Below are 23,586 nucleotides of genomic sequence, written 5' to 3'. Positions count from 1 at the left end.
CATATCTAGCTCAGAGATCTCAATTCTAGCCAGTCAGTAAGCATTAGACATGGTTTCTGATTAGCTTTTGCTTACAATGATCAGTTCCTTTAGTTCGTTGTCAGACTGGTGTCCAGTACCAATTAAGAATTACTAAATACAGGCCGAATTTTATTTAAAAGCTCCTAAGGGGCAAATAATATTTTATCAAATGAGTATTTGAATGAAACCAAGAAACAAATCTATTGTTACTACTCTATGAGGCAACAGTACCCCTGGATTAAAAATCAGAAGACCTGGATTCTAGGTCCAGTTTGGCAAATAACTAAGTGTGTGACTGAACAAATCATTGAAGTTCTTTGAACCTCAGTTACCTCATTTATTCAAATTGGGAGTAACAGAAGAATAGCAGAAAGAATTAAATGAGAAAGTACATGTAAGAAACATGGCAGGCTAGGGACTTCTCTGGTGGTCTAGTGGTTAAAGATCTGTCTTCCAGTGCAGGGGATGCGGGTTTGATTCCTGGTTGGGGAACTAAGATCCCACATGCGTGGGACAACTAAGCCTTCAGGCAACAACCACGGGGCCTGCAAGCCACAACTAAGACCCAATGCAGTCATATACATTTTTAAAAAAAGAAATAGCAGGCTCAAAAATGTTACTTGCCTTTCCCTCTTCATGAGACATGGTTCAAACTTCTGGTTCTGTCCCCAATGAGCTGTGTGGTTTTCCTTAGGCAAGTCACCTAATATCTTTAGGCCTCTGTTTTTGCATCTGCAACATTAGAGAGTTGAAACTCAACGATCTCTAAGATTCCCTTTCAACTCTAACAAGCTATGATTACCAATCCTGTCACTAAATTCCTGGATGATCGAGGTCGAAGTCACTTCATTTCTTTTGACCTCAGTTTCCTCACCTTTAAATGGGAAACTTGTAAGAGGAGGAAAAACAAGCTGCCAGTAAACATAACTTTACTTATCAGCAATCAAAGAAATACATATAAAAAACAATGAAATAACTTTGGGCAGCCTGTGTATTGGAGCTCAGGGCTGTGTTCCTGTGTTGCTGGAGAATTTGCATGGTATGTCTTGCTCTGGAACTTGTTGGCCCTTGGGTGGTGCTTGGTTTCAGTGTAGGTATGGAGGCGTTTGATGAGCTCCTGTCAATTAATGTTCCCTGGAGTCAGGAGTTCTCTGGTTTTCTCAGGGTTTGGACTTAAGCCTCCTGCTTCTGGTTTTCAGTCTTATTTTTACAGTAGTCTCAAGACTTCTCCTTCTATACAGCACCACTGATAAAACAGGAGGGAGGGGGGTTCAGGATGGGGAACACTTGTATACCTGTGGCAGATTCCTGTTGATGTATGGCAGAACCAATACAGTACTGTGAAGTAATTAACCTCCAATTAAAATAAATAAATTTCTATTTTAAAAAAAACAATGAAACAAAATTTTTCACCTATAAAATGGGCAAGTACTAAAAAGTTTCATGATATCTAGAGTTGGCTCTTTGTGTGTGTGTGTGTTAGTCACTCATCCATGTCCAACTCTTTGCGACCCCATGGACTGTAGTCTGTCAGGCTCCTCCTGTCCATGGAATTCTCTGAGCAAGAATACTGGAGTGGGGTAGCCAATCCCTTCTCCAGAGGATCTTCCCAACCCAGGGATCAAACCTGGGTCTCCGCATTGCAGGCAGATTCTTTACTGTCTGAGTCACCAGGGAAAACCAGAGTTGGCTATAAGATATAGGAATACAAGTACTTTCATTTACTGTTCTTAGAAATATGATTTGGACAAGTCTTTCCAGAGGTCACTTTGGCAAAATGTAAAAGTTTTTAATGTGCCATTCACTCTATCTAGAGTAAAGGATGCTTATCACAGTATGATTTACTTTTAGTAAAGCACTGGAAACAGCCTAAATGTCCATTAAGAAAGAATGAAAAAAAAGAAAGAATTAATGAAATACATTATGTGTGACGTGAAAGTCACTCAGTCGTGTCCAACTCTTTGCAACCCCATAGACTATAGAGTCCATGGAATTCTCTAGGCCAGAATACTGGAATAGGTAGCCTTCTCCAGGGGATCTTCCCAACCCAGGGATCGAACCCAGCTCTCCCACACTGCAGGCAGATTCTTTACCAGCTGAGCCATATTATAATGGTATTCTGCACAGTCACAAAACTGATGATTTTGCTGTTTTCATGGGTACTGAAAGAAGTTCACAATGCACTAAGTCAAAAATGCAGGCTGTAGAACAGAAATAGCATGACACCATATATGTTTGAAAAAAATATATATGTATATGCGTGCATGTTTGTGTGTGTGTGTAATACCTCTTAGCAAGAAATGTTTGCAGGATTTGGAGAAGTGTTCATCAAAAAGTTAAAAGCGATTACTATTTTAGGATGCTGTGATTTGGGGTGATTTTTGCTTTCTTTATATCTTCTACAATGAATATGTACTGTTTTATAATAGAAAAAAATAAGAAAGTTCATATTTAACTTTTAAAATGAATATTACAAAAAAGATTCTATGACTGTTTAACAATTCTTTTCAGTTACTAAGCAGTATGCCTGTTCTTATAGTCCATGACATAAACCATGTACATAGTTGCATCTTTACACCACAATCTAGCTGCTTACTTAGACAATACTAAGCACTTCTCACATACCATTTCTGATCTTCTCTACAATGCTGTAAGACCAATTTCACTCTAAAGAAAACCTAGCAGAGCTTTTACATTTTAGAAGTTGTTTTCCCCCACATTAGATGTTATTTTGAAAAGATACTCTCCAAACTGAGATCTTTAAGGCCAGAAAATTCTCTTTACTTTAAAAAAGAGTGTAAATACAAACAGGTTTTATTCTTGGTTATCCTTTAAATCTCAATTAGAAGCACTCCTGCATATAGGAATTCTAAGCTGACATTAGGAATATTCTCAAGATTGCTGAAACCAGGGGAGGCACCATTGTTTGTAACCAAGTACACTGGACAATGAGGGGTGAGATTTGGACTGGTTATTTGCTGCAGGATGGCCTGCATAGGCAAACAATAAACCAGAGTACTTAAAAATAAAAAATGTCTAAATCATGTTAAAGTTTTTGGATGCCATCCAGCATTAACTAAAAGCATATTAAAGGACTTACCTGGTGGCAGCGTGGATAAGAATCCACCTGCCAATGCAGGGGACAAGGGCTGGATCCCTGGTTTGGGAAGATTTCACATGCTGTGGAGCAACTAAAGCTGATGCGCCACAACTAAGCCCATGTGCTGCACCTAAGGAAACCTGTGTGCCTAGAGCCTATGCTCTGCAACAAGAGAAGTCACTGCAATGTGAAGTCCGTGCACCAAAAAGAAGAGCAGCCCCCGCTCGTTGCAACTAGAGAAAGCCTAAGCACAGCAATGAACAATCAGCGCAACCGAAAATAAATAAGCAATATTTTAAAAACCTAATTAATTACTCTTCATTTCTTGACATATAAAGTGGAGAGAGAAAGAAAAGAAATGTCTGTGATCTAAACATAGAGGCACTCTCTCACCTTCCCACCAGTGAAGAAATCTGCATCTCTCTTTCCTCTTGTTATGATCCAGTCATATAATCAATCTAAGACTGGTGCACCTGTGCTCTAAACCCTAACACTTCAAGCCCTCTCAGGGACCTTGCTTACTCTTTATCCCTTTTTACCTCTCTCTGCCATCTTTTCATCTTTGCCACTAGAATTTAAACACATCTAAGTCCACTGTCCTAAAGTAAACAAGAAACTTTGACCACTTCTTCCTCTTGCGAATACCCTTTCTTCCTCTTAATAGCCAAACTCCTATTTCCATCTCCTATTTCACTGGTTCCTCCCTCACCCATGCATTCAACAGCCTACACAATGGAGAATTCACACCCAAAGCCAAACCTCATGTCAAAAATCCAACTCAATAAAGATCTAAATGTAAGACATGACACCATAAAACTCTTAGAAAAGAACATAGGTGAAACATTCTTTGACATAAATCGTAGTAATATTTTCTGAGATTACTCTCCCAGGGCAAAAGAAATAAAAACAAAAATAAATAAATGGGACCTAATAATACTTTAAAACTTTTGCACAGTAAACTATCAACAAAATAAACAGACAAGCTATGAAATGGGAGAAAATATTGCAAAAGTTGCAACTGACAAGGGCTTAATTTCCAAAACATGCAGATAGCTCATACAACTCAACAGCAGAGAAACAAACAACCCAATTGAAAGTGGACTGTTGTTGCTGTTTAGTTGATAAGTTGTGTCTCTTTTGCGACCCCATGGACTGTAGCCCGCGAGGCTCCCTTGTCCACAGGATTTCCTAGGCAAGAATACTTAAGTGGGTTGCCATTTCCTTCTCCAGAGGATCTTTCCTTCCCAGGCATGGAATCTGTATCTCCTGCATTGCAGGTGGGTTCTTTACCGCTGAGCCACCAGGGAAGCCCCCAAAATGGGCAGAAGACCTGATAAACATTTTTCCAAAGGAGACCAAGAGACAGACAACAGGCACATGAAAGACACTCAACAGAGTGTCTCACTCAATTAGAGAAATGCAAATCAAAACTACAACGAGGTATCATCTCACACCAGATGGAATGGCTATCATCAAAAAGTCTACAAATAATAAATGCTGGAGAGGATATATAGAAAAGGAAACTCTTACACACTGTACATGGGAATGTAAATTGATTCAGCCACTATGGAAAACAGTATGTGCTGTGCTTAGCTGCTTAGTCATGTCCGACTCTTCGAGACCGCATGGACTGCAGCCCGCCAATTTCCTCTGTCCATGGGTATTCTCCAGGCAAGAATACTGGAGTGGATAGCCTTGACCTCCTCCAGGGGAACTTCCCAACCCAGGGGCCAAACCCAGGTCTCCCACACTGCAGGCGGATTATTTACTGACTGAGCTAGCAGGGAAGCCCAAAAATACTGGAGTGGGTAGTCTATCCCTTCTCCAGGGGATCTTCCTGACGCAAGAATCAAACTATGGTCTCCTGCACTGCAGGTGGATTCTTTACCAGATGAGCTATCAGGGAAGTCCATGGAAAATAGTATAGAGGTTCCTTAAAAAAAACTAAAAATAGAGCTACCATATATCAGGAATCCCATTCCTCGGTATATATCCAGAAAAAAACAAAAACTCTAATTCAAAAAGATACATGCACTTTAATGTTTATAGCAGCACTATTTATAATAGTCAAGACATGGAAGCAACCCCAGTGCCCATAATATATATGTGTGTAATGCAATATTAATCAGACATAAAAAATAAGAAATATTGTCATTTGCAGCAACATGGATGGACCTAGAGAATGTTATCCAAGTGAAGTCAGAGAAAGACAAAAAGTGCACGATAGCACTCATTTGTGGAATCTAAAAATTAATGCAAATGAATCTGTATAAAAAACAGAAACAGACTCATAGACATAGAAGACAAACTTGTGGCTACCACCAAAGGGGAGGGAGGGAGGGGTAAATTAGGAGTCTGTGATTAACAGATACAAACTACTATACAAAAGAGATAAGAAACAAGGATTTATAGTATGGCTCATAAAACTAGACACTATCTTATAACAACCTATAATGAAATATACTCTGAAAAAAAAAACCAAAACCCTGAATCACTATTAGTTTTGGTACACCCAAAACTAATACAATTATATCAATTGTATCAATTGATACAATTGTATCAATTGATACAATTGTATCAATTATACATCAAATAAAAAAATAACAAACTCAAATAAAGACTCCTCTTCCCTTACAAACTCATTCCTCCACTACTGTTCTTTCTAAAAAAGCTTTAGTGACAGATTGTAGCATCCTTGTCTCATCCTCAGAAAAGACTTCCTTCTCTGATCACCCCTTACAGATCAGAAGAGGTCTCACAGAGATTTGTTGTTATGGAATCTTATACTTCTTCACAACACTCATCACAACCCTCTCACCACAGATTATTTCTGTAACTGTCTGATGTGTGTCTTCCTCATGACTGCTTCGCTTACTGATGCAGCCTCAATTTTTATCACAGTGATTGGCTCATTTTAGTTACTTTAAATTACTTTTGTTGAAGAGACCCTTAAGAGAAGAGGGGAAAAACTTCAATCAATTGATTGACAGATCAGTCCTTAGTGAGGTTTAATTCATATAGGATGAACTGCACATACTTGAAGTATCCAGTCTGGTAAGATTTTCTTTTTAATATATTTGGTTGCGTCGGGCCTTAGCTGCAGCGCACAGACGCTGGCTCTAGGGCTCAGGGGTTGCAGCACGCAGGCTGTTTAGTTGTGGCACACGTCAAGTTTGGAAGGGAAGACAAATGCTTTCACCACTACTGAGGCAAACCCTTCTGAGTCCTATGACTGATGAGAATTTTGCAGTCTGATTGGTGGGAGCAGGCACTATTACTGGCCCTGTGGTGCCAGCCAGTGTTCCTTCCTGTAATCCTTTCGAGGGGCTCTCTCCTCAGCCTCATGTATAACCGCTTCCTCACAAGACTGCACTGGCGAGTACTCAGCTAATTCCTTTAGCAGAGCCCTCTGCGGATCTCCAGGGTTCTCTCCATGCTGCCCTCGCCCCTCTGGTACTCTATCCTCTGGCCTCTTGCTACCTTGGTCTCTCCAGACTCCTAGCTCTGTTTCTTCAACGTGGGGAGTCTGCTGCTTTCTGCCTGAGCTCCCCCTCCCAGCACTGCAGCCTGGAAACTCTCTCAAAACAGTAAACTGAGACAGTCACAGTGCTGACCTCCTTTACTTCCTAACTCTCAGGGATCACTGTCTTTTATTGCCTGACATCCAGTGTGCTAAAAACCACTGTTTGTATCTTTTGTAGTTTTTTAAAAAACTGTCTCAGGTGAGAAGGTGAAGCTAGTCCCTGATATTTCATCTCAGTTAAAAGCAAAAGTGCTTCCATTGTTGTCTGCGTGCCACTAACTTACACGCCCAGAGGAGAAATCTAGGAGTCATCCTTGACACCCTCTCCCTCCCCACCTCTGCTGATCTTCTATAGCCAATCAATCAAGATTTATTCTTTGTCCTAAATGGCTCTCAAATTCAAAGACATCGCTCCTTGTACACTATCAGCATCCTAGTTCAAGGCACCGTGGTCTTTTTTTCCAATTTATTTGGCTACATGGCATGTGGAATATTCATTGTATCATGTGGGGTCTTTCACTGCGGTACATGGACTCCATGCACTGTGTGTGTCTCACGGGTTCCAGAGTGCACAGGTCAGTAGTTTGAGCATGCGTGCTTGGTTGCCCTGAGGCATGCGAGATCTTTGACCAGGGGTCAAACCTACGTCCCCTGCATTGCAAGGCAGATTCTCAGCCACTGGACCATGACGGAAGTCCCAGCACCACAGTCTATAGACTATTGCAATGACCTCCTACTTGGTCTCCCTAGTTCTTCTCACGTCCCTATCCAAACCAGTCTCTACACAGCCAAAACCTGAATATTCCTTGCCTATGCCCTCCATTGACTTGTCAGAGATCTTAGAATATCATCCAATATCCTTAATATAACCAAGAAGTCTTACATGATTCAGTCTTTTTTTTTTTAATATTTAATTTATCTATTTGGCTGCTCTGGGTCTTAGCTGTGGCATGTGGGATCCAGTTCCCTGATCAGGGATCGAAGCTGGGCCCCTGCATTGGGAGCTCGAAGTCTTAGCCACTGGACCACCAGGGAAGTCCCCATGATTCAGCCTTTGTCAAGAATTAAATACTATGCCTTAAAATACTGAATTTTAATGCTGTAAGGATCTGAGAGGTCTTTTAGTCCAACAGCTTCATTTTTCAACTGAAGAAACTGATGCTCAGTGTCACACAGCTAAATTCCTGATAAAGGTGCACTAGGCAGTAATAAAGTTTAAGATTTATCGACAGCTTTCTAGGTGTCAAATATCATACTATGCATTTTTAAAAACTGAATCGAATCTGCATTTTTTTAAAGTGAGTTTTCACCACTTTGGCATTTAGTAAATTCACAATATTTTTCAATTACCACCTATATAAGTTACAAAACATTTTTATCACCCACCAAAAAATCCTTTATCCCTTACTCAGACAGCCCCCATTTCCTCTTTCTCTTGCCCCTGGCAATCATCAATCTCCCTTCTGTCTCTATGAATTTACATACCTAGGATGGTTCATATAAGTGGAATAATATAATATGTGATTTTTCATGTCTGGCTTCCTTTATTGAATATAATGTTTTTGAGATTCACCCATGTTGTGAGACTTGGACTGTAAAGAAGGCTAAGCACCAAAGAACTGATGCTTTTGAACTGTGGTGCTGGAGAAGACTCTTGTGAGTCCCTTGGAGATCAAACTAGTCAATCCCTTAGGAAACCAATCCTAAATATTCACTGAAGGACTGATGCTGAAGCACTAATACTTTGGCCACCTGATGCAAAGAGCTGACTTGCTAAAAAACAGGACAAGAGGGAGGGGACTTAGGTATACCTATGGCTGATTCATATTGATGTTTGGCAGAAACCAACACAATACTGTGAAGCAATTATCCTTCAATTAAAAATTTAATTTAAAAAAGAAAAATCTAACTTGCTTCCCATGTTACCACTTTTTTTATTACTACCCCACTGTCTACCATGTTGGCAAAGTGAGTCTTTTAAGAAAATACATATGATTATACACTTAATATGCTTAAAATTTCTCATATGCTGCCCATGATGATAACAACAGTTAATAGCTTTTAAGCACTTATTAAGTACTAATATACTATGTGAAGATTTTATAAATAATATTGTATTAAATTATCAAAACAATATTCTAAGGTAACATCTCAAAGTGAATGGTCAGGAAAACCTTGAGGATCCTGGGGATCACTAAGCCCCTTTCAGAGGGTCCATGAGTTCAAAATTACATGTATGATACTAAGATGGCTTTTTCACTTATTCTCTCAGAAGTGAACACTGAAGTTATCTAGAGCCTACCTAACAAAAGGTATCATAACATACTGAAAGAAGCAGCAGATATGAAAACTTAGCTCTTTATCAATCCAAACATTAAGGGTACTTGAAAAATGTAAGAACTGCCATTCTTATCAATATTTTTTGTTTGGAAAATAGTTACTCTTCATAAAAATATTTATATTAACATGTAATGGGTTTGTTCCTATTTTTAAACTAATAAGTTATTTTTAAATTTTCTGTTTTAAATTCTGAATTAAATTCAGAAATTAAATATACATAAAATACACATATAGTCCACATAAACAAGAGCTTTTAGGTGATCAACATTAACTTCTAAGAGTGGAAAGGAGTCCTGACACCAAAAAGTTTGAGAATCACTATTCTAAGATTTTCATCTCCATTTCACAAATGAAGAAATCAGGGCTAAGAAAGTCAAGTTACTGCCTAAGTGGTAGATCGAGATTCATAATAAGGCTGTAATAAGGCTTCCAGAACCCAAGCTCTTAATTACTATTTTGTCTTTTCCTATTAATATTAGCTATTTATCACCTGGCTCCTATCCACTTATCTTCAGGTAATTGTTCTTTCCCTTATGTTATCTTCAGGTCATCAATTTCCCCACTAGCCTGAGTTTCATCAGACAGAGATATTTCTTAAGCTATACTGCAATTCCTATAAGTTAATATACTACAAGATTCAAAAACTGGAATCAAGATTGCAGGGAGAAGTATCAATAACCTCAGATACACAGATGACACTTACCCTTATGGCAGAAAGCAAAGAATACCTAAAGAGCCTCTTGATGAAAGTAAAAGAGGAAAGTGAAAAAGTTAGCTTAAAACTCAACATTCAAAAAAATAAGATCACGGCATCTGGTCCCCATCACTTCATGGCAAATAGATGGGGAAACAGTAGAAACAGTGACAGACTTTATTTTTCTGGGCTCCAAAACCACTGCAGATGGTGACTGCAGCCATGAAATGATAAGAAACCTGCTCCTTAGAAGAAAAGCTATAACCAACCTAGACAGCATATTAGAAAGCAGAGACATTACTTTGCCAACAAAGGTCCGTCCAGTCAAAGCTATGGTTTTTCCAGTAGTCATGTATGGATGTGAGAGCTGGACTATAAAAAAAGCTGAGTGCCAAAGAACTGATACTTTTGAATTGTGGTGTTGGAGAAGACTCTTCATTGTCCCTTGAAATGCAAGGAGATCAAACCAGTCCATCCTAAAGGAAATCAGTCCTGAATATTCATTGGAAGGACTGATGCTGAAGCTGAAACTCCAACAATACTCTGGCCACCTGATGCAAAGAAGTAACTCAGTGGAAAAGATCCTGATGCTGGGTAAGATTGAAGGCGGGATGAGAAAGGGACAACAGAGGATGAGATAGTTGGATGTCATCACCAACTCGATGGACGTGAGTTTGAGCAAGCTCCAGGAGTTGGTGATCGACAGGGAAGCCTGGTGTGCTGCAGTCTATGGAGTCGCAAAGAGTCAGACATGAGTGAACAACTGAACTGAACTGAACTGAATATACTATAATAAGGTAGTATACTCTTCCAAAGCTTTCTTTAAACCAGACAAACAAGTTTTGCAACCTACCAATTATAGATAAGATATAATTCCTTGGTTCTGGCACCTTAAGAGTTTTGTCTTAAAAACAAGTCTCCCAAAATGTCCAGTTACCAACAATTAACTAGTCTTCCAGTGGACGTGTTTGAACCATGAAATCCATCCATAAAGTCACTGCTCACATGTACATTAGGTACAATGTACTCATTTCTACAAAGCGTCTATGAACTGAAAAACTATGCTAAACAGTAAGCCACTAAAGATCATATACAGTAGTAAGGCTGATTTCCTAAACCATCACAGCAAAGATGCCCAAACAAGCTCTTTTTCCGCAGGCATTTTCTTCTTCATGCTGCCTTTCCTTTCTAGTTGACTGGGGAAGTGAACACATTGATTTTCACAAGATGTAGCTCCAGTCCTCATGAAGTTGCTTCGTCTTTTTTAACACCTAAAACTATTCCTCAAAAGAAGCCTATCTAGCAGGCTCAACTGTTTCTAAACATAATCCACTGCACAAGGTGGATTTCTCACTCCAGGGCAAACTGTTAGGTCTATAAGCACAGCTCTTAACTAAGTCATTAATAATCTATCTGAAATCAATGGCTCCCGGGTAATTCCCTGTGGTTTTCCCATCCCATCCAAACAACTTTTCTCTGTTCTAACAATTCTCTATTGCTTAGATCTTCTGTTTCCATTTTATATTACTCACTCTGTATTTCTTATACCACTAGCCATACTGGTGTCCAAACACATACAAAAAGATCTGTCCTCTGTTTTTATAATTAAGGGATGGAAATTTTAGTAACTAATACGAAACTAGGAAAGTTATGACCTACCTAGACCAACCTAGACAGCATGTTAAAAAGCAGAGACACTACTTTGCCAACAAAGGTCCGTCTAGTCAAGGCTAAGGTTTTTCCAGTAGTCATGTATGGATGTGAGAGTTGGACTATAAAGAAAGCTGAGCGCCGAAGAACTGATGCTTTTAAACTGTGGTGTTGGAGAAGACTCTTGAGAGTCTCTTGGACTGCCAGGAGATCCAACCAGTCCATCCTAAAGGAAATCAGTCCTGAATACTCACTGGAAGGACTGATGTTGAAGCTGAAACTCCAATACTTTGGCCACTTGATGTGAAGAGCTGATTCACTTGAAAAGACCCTGATGCTGGGAAAGACTGAAGGCAGGAGGAGAAGGGGACGACAGAGGATGAGATGATTGGATGGCATCACCGACACAATGGACGTGAGTTTGAGTAAATTCCGGGAGTTGGCGATAAATAGGGAGGCCTGGTGTGCTGCAGTCTGTGGGGTCGCAAAGAGTTGGACACAACTTAGCGAATGAACTGAACTGAATATGAAACTATAATCTTCCTTATTCTTTCTATTCCTATTCTAAAATAAGTATCAACTGTGTATCAATATGTATCTAAATATGCAACAACTGTGTTATTAGTTCATTATGCAAGTTCTTTCCTTATGTAATGCCCAAGTTAGTCAACAAAGAAAACAGTTGAAGATGCTTCGACAGGCCTCCTTAGTGGTCTAGTAGTTAAGATTTCGTGCTCTCAAGGCAAGGGGCACAGGCTCATTCCCTGGTAGGGGAACCAAGAGCCCAGATGCCACACAGTGAGGGGAAAAAAAGTGCTTTGTCTTTTCTAGGAAAGTAGTTTCCAAGGATCTGCAAATGACAAATGGTAATATACACAAAAATGAATCACTCAACAAGGGTGTCAGAAAAGTTACACATCAAATCAGGAAATCAGTTAGTTGAGGAAAACATACCTTCATGGTCTCAATGTGAATTTTTTCATTCAATACCAATAATGATATTCTGATATTTCCATGGAGGAGAAGTGGGAGAAGAAATCAACCACCTCTAGTTACGGAAGTAATTTACTATTTATTTCTAAAATACTAAAGCTGTGACATTATTACAACCTAAATTAAAATGACAGAGGTAGCATTAACACAAAAGGAAAATATTGCCAAACTAAAATTCAAAAACAGCAAATGACTGCTAAAGACAATGACATCCATGAATGTCATAATCAAAATGTTGAGCAAAAGAAGCCAGCCACAAAAGAATATATAGTTGGCGATTCCACTTAAAGTTCAAAAACAAGCAAAATTCCTTTATATTGTAAGTCATAACAGTGCTTGACTTTGAGCCAAGGGCAGGTAGTGACTGAGAGGGGCATGAAGGAGGTATTATATATTGGAAAGGTTCTATTTTTTTATCTGTTCAAGGTCACAGTTATATGGGAGTGTTGTTTTATGAAAATTCACTGAGCTGTACATAATCTGTGTACTTTTCTCCATGTATACCTTCCATTTTTAAAAATGTATTCAAGAACAAAAAATTATAGAACAGTGGAATATTTTTATATCCTGAATCTAAAGTTTCATTTTAGTTCTTTTTGTATTTAGTATCCAAAACTTTAACCTGGCAAACTCAACTATTCTCTCAAAGGATTTCTTCACTATTATCCAACCAATTTTAAATGTATTCTCCTACAACAGTCAATCAAATGTAACAGTTCTTCCTTTAAAAATACCATTCTTTTTTCTACTTATCAAGTCTTTTTCAGTTACACCAAACACTGGTAACTTTGGCCAAGCTTTTAATTTAGACTTAATGGTTAGAGATTAAGACTTCTAGATACCATAAGTCATTATTTTTCTAGACTTCCCACAGCAAAGTACTCTATCATCACCTATAAATTCTCATGTAATATCACCACCCTCCCAGATCATATTTCCAACACAAAACAGTGTTGAGAATTAAGAAAAAAAGAAAAGGAAGTGATATTACATTAAAACAAAACAGCAACAACAAAAAACTCTTCATTTTGTTGAAATCTCTAGAATATCAAAAATGAAACAGAGTCAAACAAAAATATCAGGAAGTGTCAGTTTACTTCCCCAGGAGCAGAAACAGTCATTCTTATACCCAAAGCCTGGAAAGAAACTCAACATGCACGCATACCTAATAACTGCAATTATTCAGTCTTTCTCTCCTCTTTGTCATAACAAAACCATATACAGTATTTCAAGCCAAAGGGAAGAAAAATTATCAGGACCATTTTACTTCTCAAACAGCTGCAATTCCATTTAAGACTAATAGACACTCTACATGGTGCTTTGCTCCTACTGAGTAGCTTATGACTTGAGTTCAGTTCTTCAGCTACAAAGAAGAAAAGCTGAAAACATAAAGCTGAACAAAATCTTGGCCAATGTTTGCTTCTGAAAAGATGCCTCTTTCACAAACTGAATCATCTCTTGCCACTGACTCAAGAGCTTACCACTCCTTTTGTTACCCAACTTCTACTTCTGGAAGGCTGTGGTAAGGATGGGAAATGAAGTATTAATATCATTAACTTTTACTTTGCTACTCATCACTTGCTTAAAATGATCAATTTTTGTTAATGGATCTAGTAATTTTTATTTGGAAAGCAAATAACTCTTTTCTTTAATGGAAAAGAGTTTAAAATTTTAACCGTGCAGGAAATTAAGAACACAGATCTTTCAAGTAACTAAAATTTTGTTTCTAGAATGGCACATAATTTTTCTTTTTTTTTAAGATAGCTTTGCCCTACTCAGAACAAAATGTGGTCACTGTTGATGATTTAGAAATTTCAGAAAAAACTTAAAAAAAAATCACTCAAGATAGCTATCAAAACATACTAGTATTAATTTCTCATTTAAATGCTTTCTTCTCTGCAATCACCCTCTGTGGTTTTTTTTTTTCAGTCTAACTTTATTGAGACTTTTGATGGCTAAGTTGAAGACATCTCTCAGTAAATGTCGCATTACACTCGAAAATATGAGTTATTTTCAAATATCTTTTGATATTGATTTCTAACATAATCCACAGTGATAAGAGAACAGACTCTGTATGGTTTCAATACCTTTAGACTATGAAATTTTTGCACCTTGTTTTATGTCCCTGGATATGTTCCAGTGCCTTTTAGTTTACAGTCTATGGGAACTTGAATAGAATTTGTATCCTACTGTTGTGTGAAAATTGTATAAATCTTAATTATGTTGAATTGGTTCACAGTGCTTTCCAGGTCTACTATATTCTTCTGCTTCTCTGTATATTCATTCTATTAATTTTGAGAGTTTGATATTAAAATTCCAACCAAAAATCTTAATTTATCTACTTAAAAAATAACTGTAATATATAGTGGGAACTAATGTAACTTTGCTCTGTATTTTCCAAGTCTCCCATAATGTGTTATCATACTTTCATAATTTAAAAGACAAAAACTAAAAAAAAAAACTAGTATTTTTCCTTCCAGTCATGTCTACACCCATGCTCTCAAAACAAGGAAAAAAACTGATGACTTTGTGTCCTGCAATTTTTCACTTGCATTTTCACTTGTAATTATTTTTACATATAATGAGCATTTTGCTGTCCTTAAATGCTCTTTATTGCTTTAACATGATTTTTACTGGCGACATTGTCATCTACTATACAAATTTAGAATACTATACAAATATAGAATACAGTATCTACTGTACTGGGTTATTCACTGCTAAACTTTAAATTCTTTGACTATGTACATCCCCTTACCTATCACACAGTTTGTAGAACTATGCAGAATACTACTTTGAAACAAACCTCAAAAAAATTAATTTAAGCCCTGCATGCTTACCTCTATCTTTCCCTTCCCCACCCCAAAGTCAGAAGAGAATAAAACACCACAAGCATTTTATGGTAAAATCCTCTTTGTGTGTAAAACCACTGCAGAGGCAATGTTGGGTTTATGAAATAACTCGACTAATGGATAAAAGATATGAATGCTTATAAGCCTTAAAGGTAATTTGAGGCTCTGTGTATCCTAATTTGTTAACCAAGGGAAAAATGAGAAATAGTGGCATGTATTTTTCCCCATTATCATAATACATTTTTGAAAACAAAATACTTAAGGCTAAATTGACAATTTCTAATTATGAGGAATATCTCTGATCCCTTCAAAGTGGGATTTCTGGATTTTATACTGTATTACTACCTAAATAGGATGAAATGCTAATGACTATGGCGAGATGGTATGGTAATGCAGAAAACAAAGATAAGTTTCATTTGGTATTTGAAAAATGCAGATTACAATACTGCCCATAAAGTCCTTTTAAATCAAGTCTGCTAGCTTAATTTTTCACGTTAGAATAATTTAAATTTATATTTTCTGCAATTTATAGTGCTTGTTAATGGAGAGGGTCAAGAAACATGAAAAAGTTCATTATCACAAGCAAAGAAAAACAAACATTAACACAAGGTATTAATATTCTGCCCATAAAGTTGGCAATGATTTTTAAAAAATGATATTTGGTGTTAGCAAGGGGGTAGGGGTAGGAAATACTTTTCTGGAAGACAATTTTGGCAGTATGCTGCTGCTAAGTTGCTTTAGTCGTGTCCAACTCTGTGGGACCCCATAGACGGCAGCCCACCAGGCTCCCCCATCCCTGAGATTCTCCAGGCAAGAACACTGGAGTGGGTTGCCATTTCCTTCTCCAATGCATGAAAGTGAAAAGTCAACGTGAAGTCGCTCAGTCGTGTCCGACTCTTCGTGACCCCATGGACTGCAGCCTACCAGGCTCCTCCACCCGTGGGACTTTCCAGTCAAGAGTACTTCCCTCTTAATTAGAGATCCCACAGTTCTCCAACTACATGTAAAATGCAATCTTCACTCACAGGAAGACTTAACCCTGATGCAGACACAATCAAAACTTTGCTTTTAAGTAACAGATGCATCAAATAATTTCCTGGGCTCCAAAATCACTGTGAATAGTGATTGCAGCCATGAAATTAAAAGACGCTTGCTCCTTGGAAGGAATGTTATGACAAACCTAGACAGTGTATCAAAAAGCAGAGACATCACTTTGCTGACAAAGGTTCATAGTCAAAGCTATGGTTCTTCCAGTAGTTATGTATAGATGTGAGAGCTCGACCACAAAGAAGGCTGAGTGCTAAAGAATGAATGCTTTCGAACTGTGGTGTTGGAGAAGACTGCTGAGAGTCCCTTGGACCGCAAGGAGATCAAACCAGTCAATTCTAAAGGAAATCAACCCTGAATATTCATTGGAAGGACTGATGCTGAAGCTGAAGCTCCAATACTTTGGCCACCTGACGCGAAGAGCTGACTCACTGGAAAAGACTCTGATGCTGGGAAAGATTGAAGACAAAAGGAAAAGGGGGCAGCAGAGGATGAAATGATTAGATAGCATCATCAATTCAATGGCCATGAATCTGAGCAAACTCTGGGAGATAGTGAAGGACAGGGAAGTCTGACATGCTGCAAATCCATGGGTCTGCAAAGAGTCAGACACAACTTAGTGACTGAGAAACAACAACAACAAAATAGACGCATCAACATCAAATATTCTGGGCCAATTGCCATTATTCAAGTTTAAACTGTTGATTTTTTTTTTTAACAGTCCCACAGCATTTATTGTCATCTGGTAATAACATAAGGGTGAGCAGAACAATATGAATACACGTTTTAGAACTACATCTCTAACAAAGGACACCTAAAAAACCCAATTGTTTGGTACTGCCAAACAATTTCTCACTTCATCTGTCACTTCTAGTTGGAGACACTTTGCAGCAGAGTAATGTTATCTCCTTTTAGCATGATCCGACCCAGCTGTTTTCTTGACTTTGTTTTAGAATGAATCTCTTCTGCGTCATCTAATATGAGGTTCATATACTCATCAAAACCAATGATACAGCCCTCTATTCGCATATTCACTTGCTCATAAAGCCACACCTGAATCCGCAATCTATTTTGCAAGTATCTGAAGATGAGATTGATGGGCTGCACCATCACCTTCTGCACCTTCTGGCCCTGGCCCCAGTACGCCATGCTGGAAGCTCACAAGCACCACACTGCTCCACACTCTCTCTCAGAAAGCAACTTCTAAACTGTTGATATTTTTTTCCAGTTAACAAAGATTTGGATGTCTACCATATACAAAGAACATAACAGTTTCCTTCATAGCTCTAGGTAGCTAACCGAATGGAAAAGCACTACTATGCAAGAAAACTATGCAAAAGTAATCTATTCAATTGAGAGGTGTAATGATCTGCCAAAGGTTATAGAGACCCCAAAAACCCATTCTGAAGTTATGGATATCTTATTTCACACACGCATTTCCCTGAGAAAACAAATAACTAAAACATTACTTGTTACCTAAGTAATGTGACTAAACTAGGCAAAAGCATTGTTTTCATCCTATTAATAACACTAACCTATACAAACGGCTTTTACTTATTTCTAAAACAATTAAGATGCCCATCTACTAACTGAAAGTGAAAGTGAAGTCTCTCAGTCATGTCCAACTCTTTGCGACCCCATGGATTGTAGCCTACCAGGCTCCTCTGTCCATGGGATTTTCCAGGCAAGAGTACTGGAGTGGGTTGCCATTTCCATCTCCAGGGATCTTCCCAACCCAGGGTTCGAACTCAGGTCTCCCGCATTGCAGGCAGACACTTCACCCTCTGAGCTACCCGGGAAGCCTACCTACTAAGGAATAATACGTAAAAGAGGTGATTTTTTAGTTTAACCAAATCTTTCTTCTCTTTCTGACTTCCCTGTCCTTAAGCAGGCTCAAAACATCATGGTAAACTCTAATTACAGTTTACTCCCCAAGATTCATCGAGACAGTTTACCCATCTAGTACTGAAAATTATATACCTGAAACATCTATTGTTGGTACGCTTCTTTCCATTAACACTGCCACTATTCATTCAAGCCCTCAATCATTCTTGGTGGACTCACAGTCCTTGCTAGCTTCCAGCCTCCTGTCTCTACCATTACATTCTATCGTATGCATTTTGCCTCTTAAAGGTGCATGACTTCCCTACTCGGAAATCTTCACTGGTAGAATTTTTAATGAAGCAGAAAAATGCTTAAGATAGAAAGAATAGGAGGGGGAGCACAGACAAAAACTTAAAGCGTCTGTCTACAATGTGAGAGACCTGGGTTCGATCCCTGGGTTGGGAAGATTCCCTGGAGAAGGAATTGGCAACCCACTCCAGTACTCTTGCCTTGAAAATCCCATGGATGGAGGAGTTTGGTGCAGGCTACTATCCATGAGGTCGCAAAGAGTCGGACACGACTGAGCGACCTGACTTTCACTTGACTTTCATACATACAGTATAGCCTCAGTTATGTTAAAAAGCATGCCTGTGTATACATATGGGTCCAAGTAGAAATGTAAACTACACACACCCCTACACAAATAGAAAAGGGAGGGCCAGGATGAGGAAATACATCAACAGTGGCCATCTCTTACTGGTAAGGCTGTGGTTATCTTTACTTTCTTCTTTATCTTTACAGTAAACAAATTTGTGGCAAACGGTCTTTTAGTAAATAAAGTATCCCTACAAACCATCTATAACAAAAATTAGTTAACGTTACAGTCATTAAAATACATTTTAAAGAAATTTCACATGCTCTCCATTACCTATGAGTCTAATTCCTCATCCCTCAGCCCAGCTCCTATTTCCCTCCATTTAGTTCTTATGAGCCCTAATATAAACTGGGCTTCTTAAAGACCGTATTAAATCACTCACACTGTTCCCTGAGCATAACTGTTCTTTCAAACTCTGCTTGCTTCAGATATTCATTCCACCTGGAATATGGTCCGTTTCCATTTCCACATCAAAAACCTGTGTTCTTTAAAAAGTCTATCTTCAATGATCCAGAAATAGTAAATACTACCACACCCCTTTCCCTGATCCACAGCCGACATACTAATGGACTTCTCTGAATCAAGACTCCTCAAAATTCTCAGCTCAACAGCCCTAGGAAATCCTCACTAATCAATCTGTGTTCACATACAATATGAAACTTATCTGCCATTTCTGTAGCAATCAAATGTAACTGCCACTTCTCCCCTATCCCCAGCGTTCTTAGTACTCTTACAGAGCTACCTCCTCTACCTTCCATTAAGAATCATTTACGTAACTGTCTTATCTCCATTTTCTACTAGATTTTAATCTACACAGGGCAGTAACTATGTCTTATTCATCTCCATATCCCCTACAGAGCCTTGTAGGAAGTAGGCACTCAAACAGTTGCTAAATTGAACACTTTCTTCTTTTGCTATTATCTCATCACTCAAAATGGCTAAGCACTTGAAAACTTTATTTTAAAACAAGCTATCCTTGAAAATCTAGGTTTATTTCATCAATTTTAGCTTACATTCCTACTTTAATAAGGCACTGTTTGATACCACTTGATAACCAGGAGAGTTGAAGGACAGAAGAAGACAATCTGAGATGAGAGAGCTGAAGCCATTTTGAGGGTCTTAGATCCAGGTATGGAAGTTACTGAATTAAATTACCACATTTTTGGTTTTTTCTACCAATCTCCTTAATCAAAAGTAAAATGTTATTTCTGACAACAGGGAAACTGAGCATCAAAAATACACACTGCTTAAGAAAAGAACCTTTTTTTAAATATGGAGAGATGAAAAGGAAAAACAAAAAGCTAAAACTCAAGTAAGGCATCAACAAAGTTAGGCATCAACAAAGTTAGGCATCAACAAAGTTAGGCAAGTAGTCCAGTAAAGTCATAAGAATTTGTATCTCCATAAGAAACCCAGTTTATGAGATAAGGGTAGAGAAAAAGCCAGAAGTACAGTAAGACTCATGCTGCCATCTAGAGGTTAAAGGCTAGTGAAAAATCATTTTTCTCCTTAATCAATCAAGTACAATTAATTTAACTTTTAACTATTATAGATAGAAGTACAGGAATTATAAAGTAAGTTTGATATCAGGCCACAAAGAAGACCATCCAGGGTATAAGAATCCCAGTTATTCTTTCCCTGCCCTTCTTCATGGATTAAAATAAGAAATTATCAAAGGTAACAGTTCTTTTTCGATGATCCAATGGATGTCGGCAATTTGATTTCTGGTTCCTCTGCCTTTTCTAAATCCAGCTTGAACTTCTGGAAATTCACGGTTCACATACTGTTGAAGCCTGCCTTGGAGAATTTTGAGCATTACTTTGCTAGCATGTGAGATAAGTGCAAATGTGCAGTAGTTTGAACATTCCTCAAGAGATGGGAATACCAGACCACCTTACCAGCCTTCCGAGAAATCTGTATGCAGGTCAAGAAGCAACAGTTAGAACAGGACATGGCACAACAGACTGGTTCCAAATTGGGAAAGGAGTACGTCAAGGCTGTATATTGTCACCCTGCTTATTTAACTTACATGCAGAGTACATCAATCGAAATGTCGGGCTGGATGAAGCACAACCTGGAATCAAGATTCCCCGGAGAAATATCAATAACCTCAGATACGCAGATGACACCACCCTTATGGCAGAAAGTGAAGAAGAACTGAAGAGCCTCTTGATGAAAGTGAAAGAGGAGAGTGAAAAAGCTGGCTTAAAACTCAATATTCAAAAAACTAAGATTGTGGCATCTGGTCCTATCACTTCATGGCAAATAGATGGGGAAACAATGGAAACAGTGACACTTTATTTTCTTGGGCTCCAAGATCACTGTGGATGGTGACTGCAGCCATGAAATTAAAAGACGCTTGCTCCTTGGGAGAAAAGCTATGACAAACCTGCTGCTACTGCTAAGTCGCTTCAGTCGTGTCCGACTCTATGCGACCCCATAGACGGCAGCCCGCCAGGCTCCCCGTCCCTGGGATTCTCCAGGCAAGAACACTGAAGTGGGTTGCCATTTCCTTCTCCAATGCATGCAAGTGAAAAGTGAAAGTGAAGTCGCTCAGTTGTGTTCCACTGTTAGAGACCCCATGGACGGTGGCCCACCAGGCTCCTCCGTCCATGGGATTTTCCAGGCAAGAGTGCTGGAGTGGGGTGCCACTGCCTTCTCCGATGACAAACCTAGGCAGCATATTAAAAAGCAGAGACGTTACTTTGCCAACAAAGGTCCATCTAGTCAAAGCTATGGTTTTTCCAGTAGTCACGTATGGATGTCAGTGTTGGACAGCACCAAAGAATTGATGCTTTTGAACTGTGGTGTTGGAGAAGACTCTTGGGAGTCCCTTGGACTACAAGGAAAACAAACCAGTCCATCCTAAGGGAGATTAGTCCTGAATATTCATTGGAAGGACTGATGCTGAAGCTGAAACTCCAATACTTTGGCCACCTGATGTGAAGAGCTGACTCATTTGAAAAGACCCTGAGGCTGGGAAAGATTGAAGGCGGGAGGAAAAGGGGATGACAGAGGATGAGATCGTTGGATGGCATCACCGACTCAATGGATATGAGTTTGGATAAACTCTAGGAGTTGGTGATGGACAGGGAGGCCTGGTGTGCTGTGGTCCATGGGGTTGGAAAGAGTCGGACACAACTGAGCAAATGAACTGAACTTTGTGTGTGAAGTCACTTCAGTCATGTTCAACTCTTTGTGACCCTATGGACTGTGTGTGTCTGTGTATGAAGTCGCTTCAGTCATGTTTGACTCTCTGCGACCCTATGGACTGTAGTCTGCTTGTGCACAAACCTGTGTGTGTATGTGCATGTGTGTGTGTGTGTGTGTGTGTGTTAAGTTGCCTCAGTCATGTTCGATTCTTTGAGACCCTAAGGACTGTAGTCTGCCCCCGGGTTCCTCTGTCCATGGAATTCTCCAGGTAAGAATACTGGAGTGGATTCCCATGCCCTTCTCCATCCACCAAAAAACGTTGCATCAGCGATTTCCCTGGCAGTCCAGTGGTTAGGGCTCTGTGCTTCCACTGCAGGGGGCACAGGTGTGATCCCTGATTGGGGGAACTAGGATCCCATATCCCACAATGCATGGTCAAAAAATAAAGAAAAGAAAGAAAGAAAAGCTGCACCAAATAATCTGTAGTGCAAAAACAACTTCATCAGTGCAGACTACCAGAATGAAGTACCAGGTTTGAATGGGGAAGTCTCAATCTTATTTTACCATAAATGTTACTTTTAAAACTGGTAACTGATTAAATTTAGCCTAAGCACAGTCCTGGATTTAGAAAAGGCAGAAGGAATTCCAAAAAAAATCTACTTCTGCTTCACTGACTATGCTAAAGCCTTTGACTGTGTGGATCACAACAAACTGTGGAATATTCTTAATGAGCTGGGAATACCAAACCACATTACTTGCCTCCTGAGAAACCTGTACACAGGACAAGAAGCAACAGTTAAAACTGGACATGGAACAACAGACTGGTTCAAAATTGGCAAAGGAGTATGTCAAGGCTATATATTGTCACTCTGCTTATTTAACTTATATGCAGAGTACATCATGTGAGATGCTGGGCTGGATGAATCACAAGCTGGAATCAAGACTGCCGGGAGAAATATCAACAACCTCAGATATGCAGATGACACTACTTTTAATGGTAGAAAGTGAAGAGGAACTAAAGAGCCTCTTGATGAAGGTGAAAGAGGAGAGTCAAACAGCTGGCTTAAAACTCAATATTCAAAAAATGAAGATCATGGCATCCAGTCCTATCACTTTGTGGCAAATAGACGGGGAAAACGTGGAAACTGTCAGATTTCATTTTCTTTGCCTCCAAGATCAATGCAGATGGTGATTGCAGCCATGAAATTAAAAGACGCTTGCTCCTTGGAAGAAAAGCTATGACAAACCTAGACAGTGTATTAAAAAGCAGAGACATTACTTTGCCAACAAAGGTCCACATAGTCAAAGCTATGGTTTTTCCAGTAGTCATGTATGGATGTCAGAGTTGGACTATAAAGAAGGCTGGGTGTCGAAGAATTGATGCTTTTGAACTGTGGTGCTGGAGAACACTCTTGAGAGTCCCTTGGATGACAAGGAGAGCAAACCAGTCAATCCTAAAGGAAATCAACCTTAAATAATCATTGTAAGGACTGGTGATGAAGCTGAAGCTCCAATACCTTAGCCACAAGATGCAAAGAGTTGACTCATTGGAAAAGACCCTGATGCTGGGAAAGACTGAGGACAAGAAGAGAAGTGGGTGACACAGGATGAGATGGTTCAATGGCATCACTGACTCAGTGACATGAGTCTGAGCAAACTCCAGGAGATAGTGAAGGGCAGGGAAGCCTGGTGTGCTGCAGTTCATGAGTTGGACACGACTTAGCAATTGAACAACAA

The 23,586-nt window shown here is 39.1% G+C and overlaps 2 protein-coding genes across 4 annotated transcripts in view; both read right to left on the bottom strand.

The window, feature by feature from the left end:
- The window catches only part of LIN52 (lin-52 DREAM MuvB core complex component), a 117,223-nt gene that overhangs the window by 71,478 nt on the left and 22,159 nt on the right, over nucleotides 1–23,586 (bottom strand). The gene's annotated exons all lie outside the window — the stretch shown is intronic.
- On the bottom strand, nucleotides 17,088–17,366 carry LOC128053971 (small nuclear ribonucleoprotein E-like). The gene has a single exon (XM_052646491.1). It carries the CDS (start codon nucleotides 17,364–17,366, stop codon nucleotides 17,088–17,090), a length of 279 nt encoding a protein of 92 aa, XP_052502451.1.

The sequence above is a fragment of the Budorcas taxicolor genome, chromosome 10 (assembly GCF_023091745.1).
Source record: "Budorcas taxicolor isolate Tak-1 chromosome 10, Takin1.1, whole genome shotgun sequence".
Classification (NCBI taxonomy): Eukaryota; Metazoa; Chordata; class Mammalia; order Artiodactyla; family Bovidae; genus Budorcas; species Budorcas taxicolor.
The sequence above is the reverse complement of the archived record's forward strand: the minus strand, read 5'-3'. Positions and strand labels throughout refer to the sequence as shown.